Source organism: Capricornis sumatraensis, chromosome 5 (genome assembly GCF_032405125.1).
Source record: "Capricornis sumatraensis isolate serow.1 chromosome 5, serow.2, whole genome shotgun sequence".
Classification (NCBI taxonomy): Eukaryota; Metazoa; Chordata; class Mammalia; order Artiodactyla; family Bovidae; genus Capricornis; species Capricornis sumatraensis.
In genome coordinates, this window is record NC_091073.1 from 103,899,102 (window position 1) to 103,916,219 (window position 17,118).

Genomic DNA, 17,118 nt, shown 5'->3' on the forward strand with positions numbered 1-17,118 from the left:
AAATAGCCTGTTAAGGATGGAATTTTTACTATCAGAATTTTAAAATTGTGTTTAAGGGATAAGAAAATACTTACGTAAGATTTCAGAAATTTTTTTTTTTGAGTGAAATTGTTTTGTAAAAATCTGTGTTTTACTTTGTTTTTTGTGTATGATCAGGTCTTGAAATGAAAAATAGGAAGCTAATTATGATAGAAACTATACCTTTAGTTTATTGACCTGGTCACACAGTTATCCAGGCTTCTTGTGTTTTATAGGATTCTATTTTATATAATTTTCTTTTTGATCAATTTATAACAGTTTTCTTAGTTTATATTTTATCTAGCCAGTGATCATTTTATTGAGGTTTTTTAAAAGTTTATTTTGTATCATCTTTATGTTTTAGGAATTCTAGGCTCACAGATTTCATAATAAGTTGCCATTACTGGTAATTGTCAACTCTGCTTTGTAAGGATTTTTTAGAAAGCTTCTATTTGTTTATTTTCGACTGTGCTGAGTCTTCATTGCTGGGAGGGCTTTTTTCTCTCTAGTTGCGGTGAGTGGGGCCTTCTCACTAGGTGGCTTCTCTTGTGGAACAAGGGCTTTAGGGTGCCAGGACTTCAGTAGTTGCAGCTCCAGGGCTCTAGAGCACAGGCTCAGTAGCCGTGGCGCACAAGCATTGTTGCTTCTCAGCATGTGGGACCTTCCCAGATCAGGGGTGGAACCCACGTCTCCTGCATTGGCAGCAGGATTCTTTACCACCGAGTCACTAGGGAAGCCCCTGCTTTACTTCTTAGGGTATGGTGTGAGAGATTGGGAATTACCTAATGGCAGAAGAGTTTGACTTCATTTTCATAATCAGTATATGTTATTTTTAACCCCAAGATATTGTTTATAACAAGATTTTTAAAAAACCCTTTTTTATTCCTAATAGGAAAAAAGAGTTTCTATCTTGCCTATCTTGCTGTCTACTTTTTAAATATTGATGTAGCTTTGCTTGTAATTATTATTATTAGCAGTAGTAGCAGTGTTTGTATGTTTATAAAACTCATAATTTAAGACTTCAAAGCCAGGCATATTACAATAATATTGGATTCAAAAACTTTTATTGTATAAGTGATTCCCAGTCCTAACTATATGTTAGACCAAAACGGCATTGATAATCTCAAGATAGCAGAAAATTATGCATTTTAAAGTTATGCAAATTATGTATTTATTTTAGTTTTTAAAATGTATTTTTTTCTGAAATGAAAATCAGATTTTATGATAGTCTTTTTTTGTCAAGATAAATAGTTGAAAAGTACTTGGATTATCTTTTTAAGTATTAAATTCTCTATTAATGTCAAACTATGATAGATCCAGAATTCTCTAGATCTGTGTGAAGTTATTCTAGCAACAGAAACTTGATTCTCTTTTGTTCTTCAGTTGCTTTTGCTTACCTTTCATAGACATACACTGGCTTATTTTTTCTCTTGGCATCTGGTTTTTTCTTTTTTAATCTTACAGAGTGGCAGATTATTATGGTGCATAGTTTCATAAATTATTGACTATGTTGCATGGGAAAATACTGACGAGTTACAGACTATGTCTGTTCTGATTTTGTGTTGTATACTGGGAAACTAAACATATATATTTAAATTCCAGAATATGAAATATCTATGCTGAACCAGATGTCATGGCTGATGAAGACTGCCTCAATAGAACTAAGGGTAACTTCTTTGAATCGCCAGCGCTCACACACCCAGAGGCTCCTCCACCTCCTGCTGGATGACATGCCAGTGAAACCCTACTCAGGTGAACATCTGCATGTTGGCATTTGTGTTGCCGTGCTGCTGACTGGGCTGTGTGAATGCAAGTGCAAATCTGAATCTTATGGTTAGTCTGTGATTGTAGGCCAAGCATGTTCTTTCTGCCTTTAGAATTTTTTCCCTTCAGAACACGAAATTAAAAGTCACTCGTCATTGCCATTTTATTATTGTTAAAAGCATTCACATTTTGCTCTATTCATATACACAAATACACAGTGGAGTTTGTCACACTGAGCCAGCATGACCCAAGATATTCTAATATGTGTTTTACATGCAAATTAAGCACAGACTTTTCTAATCATCTCACAGGCGTGATTGGATCCTGCCTCTTTTAGAGTTCTGATTATGCTTTTTACAATTGTGAAGTGGATCTGATAGAAACAGAAAGAATTAGATGAATGTTGTTGATAAGTTCTCATCATCTTTGCATTTTAATTATCCATTTGCAAGGGGCTCTTTGACCTAGAAACAATGACATAGAAATATAATAACCTGATATTTGTTATTTCCAAATAAATTTTGTGAATGTGTTCTTTTTCTGATCTTTTATTACTGATGCTCCAACAGATGGGGAAGGAGGCATGGAAGATGAAAATAGGTCTGTCTCTGGGTTCCTGCACTTTGACACTTCTACAAAAGGTAAAGCTCTTTGAATCTGTAATAAATTTGTAAGTAAGTGTCAGTCACTCAGTCGTACCTGACTCTTTGCGACCCCGTGGACTGCAGCCCACCAGGCTCCTCTGTCCATGAGATTTTCCAGGCAAGGATACTGGAGTGGGTTGCCATTTCCTTCTCCAGGGGATCTTCCCAACCCAGGGATCGAACCCAGGTCTCCTGCACTGCAGGCAAATTCTTTACCGACTGAGCTACAAGGGAAGCTAGATATGTATATATTAAATTGCTTAAAATTTTAGGAGGTAATTAATGCCTGTATCTGCAAATTCTGGACTGATGTTGAAAAGCTATGTGAAAATTATTTGTCAACAAAAAAAACCTTTTTATAGCAAGATGATAGCATGGGAAAAACATTTTTGCAAATGAATGTGTTAGAAATAAAATCCAGTTTAGATTTCAATACAATCTTCAATTTCCAGACTGAGGCCCTTTCTGAACATAGATATAGTACTGTCTTTGAGAGTGAGCTGAATACTGTGGTTTGCTTTTCTCTTCAATGTCCCAGCTAAAATAAAACGACTTCTCATTTTTTCTAGTACGTCGCAAAATTCTCAATATTCTCGACTCCATTGACTTCAGTCAGGAGATCCCTGAGCCTTTGCAGTTGGATTTCTTTGATCGGGCCCAGATTGAACAAGTTATTGCTAACTGTGAACACAAGAATTTACGGGGACAAACAGTCTGCAATGTCAAGGTGAGCATTGCTTTAGAGTGTGTGAAGTATCAAGTGGTTCACAGTCTTTGAGTCATTAGGAAAAAATAACTTTTTTTTTTTCTAATAGAGGTGTTGGTTTATTAGACTCTGGTTTACACTGTTCAAGCAGCAGTGAAAGAAAACTGAAGAGGCCGCACTAATTTTATCTGTTAGGTTTCCATCTCCTTCGTGTTAGTAGTCATGCCACCCAGCTGTCAGTCAGGGTGGTTTTAATTATTTAACTCTCTACCAGGTAGGTGGTAATGACCTGACTAGTAGGAAGAAGATATCCTGTGCATTTGGACCAACTTTCCTGCCACAGAGGCTCTTTGGTACTACCCTCTGAAACTTTCCCCTCTAGGGCAGTTTAAAGTAACTGGTAGGTTATTGTTGTACCAGTGTCAGGATTGATCTTATTTTTCTCCCTTCTCTCAATTATGTAGCTTCTTCACAGAGTTCTTGTGGCCGAAGTGAACGCCCTTCAGGGTATGGCAGCCATAGGACAAAGACCTCTCCTGATGGATGTAAGCCCTGCTGACACCTTTTAACTCCTTAAGCTACTTAAATCGCCAGTTAGATGACAAAACAGCGAACTGGCTTCTAATTCATTATTAGGAAACTACTTAAAAATTAAAAGTCACTCGTCATTGCCATTTTATTATTGTTAAAAGCATTCACATTTTGCTCTATTCATATACACAAATACACGGTGGAGTTTGTCACACTGAGCCAGCATGACCCAAGATATTCTAATATGTGTTTTACATGCAAATTAAGCACAGACTTTTCTAATCATCTCACAGGCATGATTGGATCATGCCTCTTTTAGAGTTCTGATTATGCTTTTTACAATTGAGAAGTGGATCTGATAGAAATGGAGTCTTTCACTTTTGACTTTGTAATGTTAAAAGCTGAACTGAAGTTAATGTCTGGATGCCAGAATAAAAATCATATCCTTTCTGCTAAGCTAGTTGAGGATTTACAACCTTTTCATATTGTGTAATAGATTTTACTTGTTCCCAGTCAGTAAGGGAAGAGTCACTTGTCATCACAAATGGGGAGATACAGGTCAGAGATAGAGTGGGAAGGACCACATATGTGGAAACACAGCTGGCTAGGCCAAAGTCAGAGGCAAACAAATAGAAGACACATTGAGAAAATGTGCTGTCAAACTTGGGTTTTAGGGAGCTCTAGTGTAACAGAGTCGGAGAAGGCAATGGCAACCCACTCCAGTACTCTTGCCTGGAAAATCCCATGGATGGAGGAGCCTGGTGGGCTACAGTTATTGGGCTTGCTACAAGTCAGACACAACTGAGCGACTTCATTTTCACTTTTCACTTTCATGCATTGGAGAAGGAAATGGCAACCCACTCCAGTGTTCTTGCCTGGAGAATCCCAGGGACGGGGGAGCCTGGTAGGCTGCCATCTATGGGGTCGCACAGAGTCGGACACGACTGAAGCAACTTAGCAGTAGCAGCAGCAGTGTTACAGAGTAAGTATAATAGACAGTTGAAAGAAGAAAGAAGATGGGGTGAAAAACTCATTTCCACCCACATCACCTCTGCCACCTATCTTAAACATACATGCACACACACAGAGCTTTATTATTTTTTATGAAAAATAATAATATTCTGGCCACCAGTGTAACATAAAAAGTTAATCTGCTGTTTTGCAAGCATGTGGAAGCTTTCCAGAGGATACTGTAAATGTTTTCAGATTAACTGACAGGGTTAAAAATAGCGGTCTATTGGTAAGACTTTATTTGTCTAAGTGTTAACCTTGCAATTCAATTTCTGTGGCTGTAGGAAATCAGCACCATACTCCAGTACGTGGTAGGAAGAAACAAATTGTTGCAGTGTCTTCATGCTAAACGGCATGCTCTGGAGTCATGGCGGCAGCTGGTAGAAATTATCCTGACAGCCTGTCCCCAGGACCTCATCCAAACAGAGGATCGCCAACTGATTATTCGTGATCTTTTACAAGATGTGCATGATAAGGTGACATGTTTCCTAAATTACTGTATGCTGCTGAACAAATTTTGATCCCATTTAAATATATAGTTTGCCCCACCTGTTTTTCCATTTTAGATGTGGAGTCAATAGAGTTGTGCAACACCAGTGTTAAAACTTTCCTTGAGGAAAGTTTTATTATAACTGTACAATAATGGCTCTCAACCAGAGTGTGTGTCAGAATTCCCTAGGGAGCTTTTTAAAAAATCTACATTACAGATCCCTATCCTAGACCTATTAAATGGGAGGCTCTAGTGGGGAGGCCATTATGTTAATTTCCATTAAAAACCTCTAGGGAATTCTGCTAGGGCTCCCTTCTGGTTAAGAACATTTTACTCAGCATCCTATTTAAATTTCTTTCTATGTATTCGCTTTTATCTTTGAATAGGACAATTCCGTTTTTAAAATCTTGTGGTAGTTGAAAAGCTGTGTGTGTGAGACATGTTAATGACTGTAGCTGAAAGCAGGGCCCTCACTGTGGTTTGTCTTTCTGCTTTAAGATCCTGGATGATGAAGCAGCGCAGGAATTAATGCCCGTGGTAGCAGGTGCTGTGTTCACCCTGACCGCTCACCTAAGCCAAGCCGTTCGCACAGAGCAGAAGCAACCCTTAGTCTTGGGACCTGGAGAGGTCCATTGTGCTTTCACTCTTGATAGCTCTTTCACCTCGCCTCCGCCCACAGAGAACCCAGTGGTGGGGTTTGCTTCTATTGGAGATTCTTCACTTCACATCATATTGAAGAAACTGTTAGACTTCATTTTGAAGACAGGTTTTTTGTTTTGTTTGTTTAAATTTTCTACAAATTACAACTTCTGTATTTGTTTTAACTTTAATTTGAAAAAAGATATTTACTCTGCTGTATCTTCCTAGGTGGTGGATTCCAGCGAGTAAGGACACACCTGTATGGCTCCCTGCTTTATTACTTGCAGATTGCCCAGAGGCCGGATGAGCCAGATACCTTAGAAGTGGGTAAGTACTAATCTTTTCTGTGTTTAGAGATTGGTTACTTCAAATTTTTTTTTTTTAATCACCTTTTCACCTTTTGGCTAAGCAAAGCTATAATAAATGAGTCTTTACAGAATCATTAAAGTACTTACTATAAAGTCAAAGGAAAATGTTTAGTTTTGTAAAATTATGGCAATAGAAGCTTCCCTGGTGGTCTAGTGGCTAAGACTCTGCACTGCCAATATAGGGGGCCCAGGTTTGATCCCTGGTCAGGGAACTAGAGCCCACATGCTGCAGCTAAAGGGCCTGTGCGCCGCAGCCAAGACCTGGGGCAGCCAAGTTAGAAAAGAAGGAAAAAAAGTGACAGGAGTACAAGAGTAGTGTAAGCACAAACCTTCAAATACGACTTTAGCTTACATATTTTTGTAACTCCTGCTCACTTCTGGTCCCATAAACAGTACATGTCTTTTAAAATAGCTGTCATTCCGCAGTATAGAAGTCAAGTCAGTTCAATTGCTCAGTCGTGTCTGAATCTTTGTGACCCCATGGACTGCAGCATACCAGGCCTCCCTGTCCATTACCAACTCCTGGAGTTCACCCAAACTCATCTCCATTGAGTCAGTGATGCTATCCAACCATCTCATCCTCTGTCGTCCCCTTCTCCTCCCACCTTCAGTCTTTCCCAGCATCAGGGGCTTTTCCAGTGAGTCAGTTCTTCGCATCAGGTGGCCAGAGTATTGGACTTTCAGCTTCAGCATCAGTCCTTCCAATGAATATTCAGGACTGATTTCCTTTAGGATGGACTGGTTGGATCTCCTTGCAGTCCAAGGGATTCTCAAGAGTCTTCTCCAACACCACAGTTCAAAAGCATCAATTCTTCAGTGCTGAGCTTTCTTTATAGTCCAGCTCTCACATCCATACATGACCACAGGAAAAACCATATGCTGTCTAGATTGGTCATAGCTTTTTCTTCCAAGGAGCAAGTGTCTTTTAATTTCATGGCTACAGCCACCATCTGCAGTGATTTCGGAGCCCCAAAAAATAAAGTCTCACTGTTTCCACTGTTTCCCTATCTATTTGCCATGAAGTGGTGGGACCAGATGCCATGATCTTAGTTTTCTGAATGTTGAGTTTTAAGGCAACTTTTTCACTCTCCTCTTTCACTTTCATCAAGAGGCTCTTTAGTTTAGTATTGAAGTAACATTTATTTAATCATTTGCCTCATTCATAAGTAGTTAAATTGTTTCTAATTTTTTACTATTACAAAAATGCTGCATCAAATATTCTTTTATATGACTATATATTTCTCAAGAAGGATACTTGATAGTGGAATTTCCATGTGAAAGAGAATGCACATTTTTATTTCAACAGATTCTACCAAATGGCTTTCTACCAGTTTAAACTCTAATCAATAGCATACATAAGTCTTGTACTTAAGGTGAAGGTTTTCTTGAGTAGATGTCACAGAGTAGAATTTCTTGGTCAGAAGGTCTACGTATTTGAAATAATGATAGAGGCTTTGTAAACTATAGTTAGTGGGTGTGGGTGTGTGTGTGTGTGTGTGTGTGTGTGTTTATTTTTTTCTTTTTTGACCATGCTGCTCACTTGTGGCATCTTAGTCCCCTGACCAGGGATTGAACCTGGGCCTTTGACGGTGAGAACATGGATTCCTAACCACTAGACCACCACAGAATTCCTATATAATTAGCATTTTAAAGTAAGAGTAATTATATATATTCTTTGATTGCCATGTTTGGAAAATGTTTTTAACTGTTCAAAAGATTTTATACTCTGCCAGACTTAACACTGATATTTAAGAACTTGTCATAGGCACCTTCTTATAACCTTCATAAATATTTATTTTGTATACAGATTCTTAAAAACACTTTTATTCTTATACACTCTGTGTATAAGACTCAGATTATCTCATATTATTCTTTACTGGCTATATTTTTTGTATAATATCCTTAAAAGGTAGTAATAGCCAAATCATGCATTTATGGGAATGTCCTACTGGCATAAATAATGCACAAAAGTAGTTTTAGGTCATTAAAAATAATACTTCAGAGAAAGTTTTTGAACAAATAGGAGCTTTTTAAGAGTGATAATCTGCCAGCATACCTCCCCCATTTTCCTCTTGACTTACAAAAATTTTAACATTGGATTTAGTTGAATTGGCAAAAATCATCACTGAACCACTAGGTGGAGCTTTATAACATGCTTTATAAGAAGTTATTACCAAGATGTGGTAAAAGCAGTGTGACCATAAAAGAAAATTCTCCTTTGTTTTTAATTTTCAAATGATCTATTTTTGGAGCAGTTTTATCCCTTAATTAGTTTTTTTCTTAGTCATAATTACTGCTTATTTTGACTTGCTTTAGGTAGCAAAGTATTTTCTAGATACTGTTACTTTTAATTTTCAAATTAGAAATATTAAATTTGAAAACTCTTAGCACACATTGTTGTGCAAGACACTGTACATACCTTCTGTTGTTTTAAAACCAAAAGTGAATTTTAATGTTTACATACTTAGTTTTTCATACCACTTTTACTTTATTTTACATAACCATATATATTGAATACTGGGCAGACGTTTTCCCTGTTTGGTAAAATAGGAATCTGACTTAGAGAGGTTAAGTGACTTAGTTGTATGTGACATCTGAGAATTAGAATTCAGTTTTCTCAATTTGTAACAGAATTCTCCTGACCTTGGGACATCACATCTTCATCTTTTTATTTTATCTTTTTGTAATCTGTAGTTTTTCCTTACTTCAATTTGGTAGAAAATGTCACCAATATATTTGTAACTTATATCATGCGTGACTAATTTCTAATAAGTAAAGAACATCTACAAATCAATAACCCAATAGAAAAATGAGCAGAAGATATGAGCAGACTGTTTAAGGAAAAGGAAATTCAAAGGTCTCTTAAACTTACAGTTAATTTTTTGAAAATCCTTATGGGTGGATCCTATCGCCTTGAGCTGCCAATGCTGTACGTCTGGGAAGGAACCAAAGTATATGTTTTTTGACAAAATTATTTGGAGAATGTTATGTGTTTCCCTAATTAAGACAAGTGTAGTTGAAATCTGACATTGCTTTTGCATATGTAATTCCTGGGGGTTAGCTGACAGCTATTATTGTCATAAATATCTCTCTGCATTCTTTTCACTTTTTATTTTCTCTCTTTTCTGCCAGTGACCACTAGAAACAAAAAGTGGATAATCTGACCAGAGCTTAAATGTTTAATATGAACCACAATTATTATATTCTTGATTTTTTAATTGAACTGTTTCTTATATTCTAGTATTATAAAAATATTTCACATTTAAAAATAGATTAATAATGACAAAGATACATATTTTCAGCATATTTTTAATCAGATTAATGTTTTCACTAGAAGTTGATAAAGCCAACCTATAAAGTTATGTTGACAGCTCAGTGTGGAGGTGCATCCTCTTTAGTTTCATTTCTGAGATTAGCCCTGTTTGACTGTTTTGTTCTAATTTCCATAAAATGGATTTTATTGCTTTAAACCAGATTCGTTTTTAACTTTCTATTTTCTAGGAGCTTATCATTCAACTTTAATTTATAATTGATTGATGAGCTGTATGGAAGATGTCAGTTTGAATTCTTCATTTTAAAATTGTTTTCGCAATTTTAAGTAGTTTTATTATATTTTTCTCATATGTTCTATTTTCTTCTAAATTGGCTTTTCTTTTTCTTTAGTTTTGACAAGTTGATAGTATTCAGTGAATAAGAATGAAAAATTATAATAAGAATGATGAATTTTCTGCTCTGCTCATAATTCTTTTGGGCTATTGTGACTTTTGATCAGATTTTTCTTGTTGTTCTTTGTTTATGAAATTGTAGTATGCAGTCATCTTTTTAAAGGAGACTAGAAAAGATGATCTATTGCTGTTACTAAATTTTTGAGAATCGTATCATGAGATTTTCAGTTTTTATGGTCTAGGTGTTAATATGATCTAGAATCATAGTACAAGTACACCTATGATTTTAGTCATGGAGTAGTGGGACTGAAAGGATTTCATAGAGCATCTTGCCTGTTGTTGACTGTGTTCTTTTGCATCCAACTCCAATAAGTGACTTTAAAATACCTACTACAGCTGTTGTGTAGTAGGTGCAAACTTTTTGCTTAATGTGAATTTAGATGTACATTTCTCACCAGTCCTTTTGTTTTACAACTGGAGTCAGATCTTAGGACCTTAGAACCTGACTAAAAATAATCAGGTATTTTAAAAATAGCATTTAGCTTTTGTTTTTTATTTAAAAATAAGTGTTGATTGAAGGAAATTTAGGACATGCTAATAAATGAAAGGAAGAGGAAAGTCACACACTCCACCCTTCTAAGATAACTATCAGGACATTTTGGTTATAGCCAACCGTCTTTTTGTATTGGTTTGTATCTTCCTTGTTGTTTCTACTTAGTATATTATGAGCTTTCCCTCTCTCGGTTAATAACATTTTAGTGCCTCTATAGATTTTGCCACTTACGGTTATGTAGCAAATGCCCTACCCATTTTTAGACCCTTAGCTTATTTCTAGTTTTCACAATACAAACAAAAATTAGTAATCATTTGGTGGTTTATTATTTTAAGTTGTTCCAGAAAGCATGAATTGGGTTCTTGCTTTCATAAAATCTTATATCCTAGTAGAAATGGCAGTATACGTGCTTATGAAACAGTAAGCCTTAAATTGGATGATATAAAGTGGATGCCTGCAAACTTTTTCTGTAAAGGACCAGATAGTAACTATTTTAGGCTTTGCAAGCCATATGGTCTCTGCTGCAAATCCTTAACTCTGCCATTATAGTACAAAAGCAACCAGAGACATATGCTATGTTACATTGAAATTTTATTTACAAAAACAGGTGGGAGATCACATTTCGCCCACGGGCCTTAGTTTGCCAACCCCAATTATAAATTACAAGCTTTACAGGATTTAAGAGGAGAAAGGAAATCAAGGATTTTGCTGGACTTTTCTGGTCGGGTTGTATTTACATAAGAATAAATGGGGGGCTTTTCAGTAAGGCCCAAACTAGGAAGGAGTAAAGAATCAGGCCATAAGCAGGGGAGAGGGTTGATAGCAGATTAAGCCAGTCTGAGATGGTAGGACCATATTATTAATGACCTTGAAAATGAAACTATAGTGTTAGAGCTAGTAGAATTAAGCAATAGACATTTAACATTTTTGAGTAATTTGATAAGAAGTTCGTAGTTTCGGAAAATATGTGTGGCAGTGATTTATATGGTATGTTGGAAGAAGGGACAGATTGAGTAGAAGAAATCATTTTGGTGATTTCTAATGAATTAATTTATCCTCTTAAAAGATAAGGATTTTAAAGAAAGGCCTTTTTAAAAAAACTATGTTCCATTATGATTTATCACAGGATATTGAATATAATTCTCTGAGTTATACAGTAGGACTTTGTTGTTATCAGATTTTTTTTATTTCTAGGTAGTGCTGTCAATAAGTAATATTGGAACTCTGAGATCTGTTCACAGTTTGAAATCAAATATTTCTTGGATACTTAACTGGTCTTCTTCAATCCCTTGTTTTTCAGATTTCACTGTGAGGCCCCAAGGTTCTTGCAGGGGTTCCTCAGGGGTTTTGGGGAAGAATCTCTAGAGTGATAGGCCAGCATCTCTTTACCCTCATTTCAATCAGAATGTTTGAACTAAAGAATTCATGGCTAAAAAGCATTACATCTGTAAAGCGATGGCTTTCAAACTTGCCCAGATTCTTGACTCACATAATTTTGTGGCAGTTCTGTGTGTAGAACAGGAGAAGCTGTATCTCCTCAGACTAGGTTCCTGAGAACCCACTCACCATGGAACAACCCCCTGAGGGCATCTGATGGCCTCTCTGGAGCAGAGTTTCTAAACTTTCCTTTAAGCCGTTGATCAGTCAATGATTAATATTTGAGCTTCTACTCATGTGCTAAGTAGACAGGACACAATCCCATTGTTAATAAGCATACATTCGATGTGGTCGATGTGGGAAGACAGGGAACAAGCATGGAAATCCATCTCCCCCTCAAATAACATTATTTTAGTAAATCTAGCAAATAAGTACTGTGGAGAAAATAAAATGTGATATGTTGTGTGGGGGATGGGGGAGGAGGGAGTATTGGGTGTATCTGGGGAAGTGATATTGAATAGAGGCTGGAATGGTGAAGAGAGGAGGTAGCCAAGCTACGATCTGGGGAAGAATATGGAGAACAGTTAGTGCAGAGATCCTGAGACTGAAGTAAGTGCTGAGTTTGAGGGACAGAACGGCTAGTGTGGTGGTGGTGTAGAAGTGGAGAATGGAAGGAGGTGAAATAGAAAACTAGATGGGATCAGATGGCCTAAGGAAGTGACATGATTGAGAAGATTTATAATCTCATACCCTCCTTTGACACTATTGGAAATGAAATATGACTAAAATAAAACTAAAGTAGTGATGAAAATATTTTAGGGAAAAAGTATCATTAAAACTCTGAAGATTTGCATGCTGCAGACTTTAGAGTGAAATATAGACCACATTGTGGCATTATTTATTTTTCATGATTATGTCTGCTTTGTTTTATTCTCCATTCTGAGCACCCTGTCTTAAGGATTTTTCCTCAGTTTGAAAACTGATGCCATCATCCTAGTTGGGGAAAATCATAAGATTAGTTTCAGCTATATTGCTTTATGTAGTATATTTATGAAACTTTTTTCTAAAAGATTTTCAGAAATCTATGTAAAGTTTATAATCCTATCTTTAATTATCATTGTACTTTGAATTAAATTTGAGTTGTCTTCATAATGAATATACCTTTTCCTTTTTAGTAAGTATTTCAATTAAAAAGTATAAAAGAATAAAATATCTGCTTTTTGGAAGTAGATCTTTGTCTGCTTTGTACCTGATCCTTTGTAGCCAAATTCTCATCGATCTCAGTAAAAAATAAAACCAGATCAATTAGCAGAATAAATACAGGAATTGGTTCTCCTGGAGCCTCTAACTCATTTTTATTTCTTTAAGGATAGTTTCTCCTTTTCCTAATAGCATTGTTATCTCAGTGTACGTGCATGGAATAGTGCATTGTGTTCTTGAAATTTACCTGCCCAGACTCATTGGTTGATGGGCCTTTGTGCGCAGGCATTAATGGAAATGTATAAGGTGTAATTATTCAGTTAGCAAGCTATTTTTTTGCTGGAGTGTTTCATATGTCTTCTCTTGTAACCCTTTAGCCAAGAAAACCATGTGGGAAAGGCTGACTGCCCCTGAAGATGTGTTTAGTAAATTACAGCGAGAAAACATAGCCATCATTGAGAGCTATGGTGCCGCCCTCATGGAAGTGGTCTGTCGAGATGCTTGTGATGGTCATGAGATTGGAAGGGTACAGTAACTCCTGCTCAGTATTGTACTTGGACAGATATTTTGACTTTGTATTAAGGCATAAATTGGATCAGCTTTTCAAATGGATGTTATATACTGGGAATCATTTTTTGTAATATATTTTAGTGAATTTTCTTATTTACTCTAATTTGGAATTTATATTTTGTTTATTCATATGTTTAATTCACTTACATTCATAATCCTAATTAGTTCAGACTGGGCCCTCAGAATAATCTTTTTGCTAATTTTGAGATTTGCCTTACACTGGTAGAAACAGCAGAGGTGCTGGTTAATAAAGATCCTTGAATAAGAGAATGGGGAAAAATAGCTTTTATATTGAATATATCTTTCTCTGCTTTTTTGAGAAGTATTTACATTTACTTACATTTATGTATCTTTAAAATGTTATGTCATACTGGTGATAATATATTGAGAAGATAATTTCCTACTGATGGAAAATCACATAGCATTTGAATCATGTAGTGTGCTCTTAATTATGTTAAAAAAATAGTATTTGGGAAGAAATAGGCCAAAGTGGTCTTGTTTATCAGATACTATATTTTCCATATTTTTGTTTGTTTGTTTGTTTTGTGTGTTTTCTACAGTGAGCATGTAACACTTCACAGGAGGGGAAAAATGCTGTTTTTAAAAATCGATTTCCTCCTTTCCTCCAACAAGTAATGTTTAGATTCTGTTAAAATATGTTTAATGCTATTATTTTAATGTGTTAGGTTTTGTTTCAGAAATGTAGCTTTACCCTGAACATTTTCGTTTTATTAATAAATCAAGATTCTGGATACATAGCTTTCAACTTCTCAAAAAAGAAGGAGAGGGTTGTATTGCATGCAACAGTTCTCCTTGTAAGAAAACTTTTAAACGTTTCCAGGTAAAGGGAGTTACTGCTGTTGACTTGGTAGCCATCTCCACATTTTGGACTTTGATTTATTCTTCCTTCAGATGCTGGCGCTGGCTCTCCTTGATCGAATTGTCTCCGTGGATAAGCAGCAGCAGTGGCTCCTATATCTGTCTAACAGTGGCTATCTGAAGGTGCTTGTGGACAGCTTGGTAGAAGATGACCGTACTTTGCAAAGCCTGCTCACTCCACAGCCTCCCCTTTTAAAGGCCCTTTATACTTATGAATCCAAAATGGTAAGGCTTTATGTTCACTTGAGGTTTAGATCAGCAGGTCATTTCCTGTTGAAGTTAAAGCTATATTAAAGAAAATGAATGTGGCCTACGTTTCTAATATTTTTATCATACATGCGTAATTTCTGAGGAGTTTTAAGTTTGGGTACATGGGCTAGGAATGCATCTTCTGAGCGTGCAGTTGAGTTGAAACGGTCCTATGAAGGCTGGCTGGGTGCTGAGACTGCTGCTCACTCACTGTTGCTGGTGATGCCAGAGCCGTGTGACACTCAGTGCTCCCTGAGGAGGCCAGTGAGCATGCATGTCCTTCCCGAAGAAAGTCAGCCTGTGCCTGTTGCCTGATGGAGTTCCACTGTACATGTGCTGGCTCTACTTTAAGCACAGGATTTTTCAGTCTACTATATATATTTAATTTCCTTTCCTCCAAATCTTGTTTTAGTTTCTGTTTCCTCCTGCTTAAGAATACCGCAAATGTTGCAATAAGAGAAGCACTAAAATCTTAGATTGTTCATTAATTCTGTTTTCCCTCCCTCCTTCATTTATTCAACAATTATTTGGTAAATATCTGTTATGTGCCAGGTACTATGTGAGGTAGTAGAGATACATCTGTGAGCAAAACAGCCTTTCCTGCCCTCCATAAGCCCATGTGATGATTTTACTTGAATGCGTAACCCATGCAAGGCCTGTGTGGCACTTCAGATACGCTGTACCATTTATTCCTCATGAAGATCTTATGGTGAAAGTGAAAGTCGCTCGCTCATGTGCAACTCTTTGTAAACCCATGGACTATACAGTCCACGGAATTCTCCAGGCCCGAATACTGGAGTGGGTAGCCTTTCCCTTTTCCAGGGTATCTTCCCAACCCAGGGATCGAACCCAGGTCTCCTGCATTGCAGGCGGGTTCTTTACCAGCTGAGCCACAAGGGAAGCCATAGGGGTATAATGTGCCCCTTCCTAGCTAGTCACCAGTGATTACAGATTAGAAATGTGCTATGATGGGGACATGTCTGGTGGTCCAGTGGTTGAGAGTTTCCCTTCTAGCGCAGGGGTTGTGAGGAACTAAGATCCCACATGTCTCAGGGTGTGGCCAAGAATTAAATAAAAACAACATTGTAAATCAACTATACTTCAAATTAAGAAATGTGCTATGAGAAAGCCTCATTTTTATATGAGACCCGTGACTGCAATCTCTGTACTGATGAATTTTGTTCTGTAACTTCTTAGGCATTTCTCACAAGAGTGGCCAAGATTCAGCAGGGTGCTTTAGAGCTGCTGAGGTCTGGCGTGATTGTGAGGCTGGCACAGTGCCAAGTCTATGACATGCGCCCAGAAATGGACCCACAGGGGTAAGTGTCTGTATCATTTGCCTTTTTTTAAGTTACCAGTAAAGGTTTATTAAGGAAAAAGATTTTCAAACATAATCTTGCCCTTTATAATTCTGTTTGATTAGCACTCTCATCTTGATGGTTTTGTTTGGTCATACCCCCCTGCCATTTGATGCTAATAAATGAAAGTTCCTGGTCAGGGTGAAAGTGAGTAGAGACATGTCTGCGTGCTCAGTCGTGTCTGACTCTTTGTGACCCAATAGGCTATAGCCCCGAGGCTCTGCTGTCCACGGGATTCCCCAGGCAAGAATACTGGAGTGGGTTGCTATGCTCTCCTCCAGGGGATCTTCCTGACCCAAGGATTGAACATGTGTATCTTACATTCCCGACAAGCAGGTTCTTTACCACTAGCATCGCCTGGGAGGCGAGTGCTTTTTATTTTAGAGCAGTGATGTAAGAGGAAGATGGGAGAGCATTTTGTTAGTAGATGTTACTTTCCCAAACTTTATTGTTCTGTTTAGTGGAAGTATATATTTTCCATTTGTCTTTTAAAGTCCTGTAATGAAATTATAATTTGTGGTGGATTTTCTTTTCTTGAAGACTTGAGTAATATTTTATGTTTTTCTCATTTTAACATTTTGCCAGCTGCTTGCTAATTTGAAAGCTTCAAATGAAATTATTTTAAGTTCCAAACTAGCAGATTTCTCAGTTGGGTTTGAATGTGGATATTTTTTTCTTTTTTGTCTATGTGGCTCCGACATTGTTAAGCCTATATATAGCCTACCCACCTACTATCAAATAACATTATTTCAGTTTTAGTAATTTTTTTCAAAAGATCCATTGCCAAATTGCATGTTTTGAGTTTTTCAGGTTTAGCTATAGACATATTTTACTTTGAGAAAAATTAACATCACTTTCTGAAGTTTTAAACATGCGAGTTTTTACTTTCACCTTAGGTGAAGGGGATTACGTTATATTCCTCCCTTCATGATGTGTCATTATTGCCCATCTTTGGAAAGCCTTTCTGTTATCTCTTTTTATTTCCATATTCTGCTTTCATTCCCTTCTCAACAGGCGATAATTTTTTTTGGGTCCAAAATTTTAAATAGAAGTATTCACAGTAAGCAAATAGTTTATTAATACAGTGGTTCTGAGA

At 36.8% G+C, this 17,118-nt stretch overlaps 1 protein-coding gene and 1 non-coding gene across 2 annotated transcripts in view; both read left to right on the top strand.

The window, feature by feature from the left end:
• Positions 1-17,118, top strand: part of NUP205 (nucleoporin 205) — a 77,732-nt gene that overhangs the window by 44,060 nt on the left and 16,554 nt on the right. Inside the window, exons 24-33 of the mRNA XM_068972764.1 lie at positions 1,621-1,770; positions 2,352-2,423; positions 2,996-3,153; positions 3,597-3,677; positions 4,959-5,150; positions 5,663-5,930; positions 6,032-6,130; positions 13,344-13,492; positions 14,449-14,640; positions 15,862-15,983. Of these exons, the coding sequence (XP_068828865.1) occupies positions 1,621-1,770; positions 2,352-2,423; positions 2,996-3,153; positions 3,597-3,677; positions 4,959-5,150; positions 5,663-5,930; positions 6,032-6,130; positions 13,344-13,492; positions 14,449-14,640; positions 15,862-15,983 (1,483 nt within the window). The remainder of the gene's footprint in view (positions 1-1,620; positions 1,771-2,351; positions 2,424-2,995; positions 3,154-3,596; positions 3,678-4,958; positions 5,151-5,662; positions 5,931-6,031; positions 6,131-13,343; positions 13,493-14,448; positions 14,641-15,861; positions 15,984-17,118) is intronic.
• Positions 6,311-6,383, top strand: TRNAG-GCC (transfer RNA glycine (anticodon GCC)). The gene has a single exon. It is a non-coding gene; the product is annotated as a tRNA-Gly (tRNA).